This window comes from Humulus lupulus, chromosome 3, assembly GCF_963169125.1.
Source record: "Humulus lupulus chromosome 3, drHumLupu1.1, whole genome shotgun sequence".
NCBI lineage: Eukaryota > Viridiplantae > Streptophyta > Magnoliopsida > Rosales > Cannabaceae > Humulus > Humulus lupulus.
The window spans coordinates 218458120-218459196 of record NC_084795.1 but is presented as its reverse complement, the minus strand read 5'-3'; the positions used below and the strand labels follow the sequence as shown (position 1 = coordinate 218459196).

The window sequence follows — 1077 nt, the reverse complement described above, 5'->3', positions numbered from 1 at the left end:
CCACCACACCTACAACTACTACCACTACTACTACCACTACTACCACTACTACCACTACTACTACTACCACTACTACCCCTACTACCACCACTATTACGACAACTACAACTACTACCACCACTACCACCACCACTACCACTACTACCACTACTACTACTACTACTGCTGCTACCACCACAACTACCACTACTACTGCTGCTACTACTACTACTGTTGCTGCTGCTACTCCTGGTGCTGCAACAACTGCTGCTGCTGCTCCTACTGCTGCTGCCGCTGCTGCTGCTGCTGCCGTCGCTGCTACCGCCGCTGCTGCCGCCACTGCTGCGGCCGCCGCTGCTGCGGCCGCCGCGCCGCTGCCGCTGCTGCCGCCGCCGCTGCAGCCGCCGCTGCTGCCGCCGCCGCTGCTGCCGCCGCTACCGCCGTATCTGCCGCTGTCGCTGCTGCTGCCGTTGCCGCTGCCGCTGCTGCCGCCGCTGCAGCCGCCGCCGCTGCCGCAGCTGCCGCCGCCGCTGCCGCTGCTACCGCCGCCGCTGCCACCGCCGCTGCTGCCTCTGCCGCCGCTGCTGCCGCCGCCGCTGCTGCCGCCGCCGCCGCCGCCACCGCTGCCGCCGCCGCTGCTGCCTCTGCCGCTGCCGCTGCTGCCGCCACTGCTGCCGCTGCGACCACTACATCTACTACTACAACTACTATTACTACTACCACCACTCAACCACTACCACTACTACCATTACCACTACCACTACCACTACCACTACCACCACTACCACTACCACTACTACTACTACCAATACTACTACTACTACTACTACCATTACTACTATTACTACTACTACTACTACCACCACCACTACTACCTTCTCTAATACCACCACTACCATTACTACCACTACCACAACTACCACCACTACCACTACTACCACTACTTCTTTACTACAACTTCTCTTACTACCAAAACTACCACGACTACAACCACTACTACCACTACTACCACTACAAAAACTACAAATACTACCATTACTACAACTACTACTACTACTACTACTACTACTACTACTACTACTACTACTACTACTACTA

The 1077-nt window shown here is 56.8% G+C and overlaps 1 protein-coding gene across 1 annotated transcript in view; it reads right to left on the bottom strand.

The window, feature by feature from the left end:
- Positions 1-297: 297 nt before the first annotated feature.
- LOC133825402 (uncharacterized) overlaps positions 298-1077 on the bottom strand; it is an 11440-nt gene continuing 10660 nt past the window's right edge. The window contains exon 2 of the mRNA XM_062258353.1: positions 298-656. Coding sequence (XP_062114337.1) covers positions 298-656 — 359 coding nt within the window. The remainder of the gene's footprint in view (positions 657-1077) is intronic.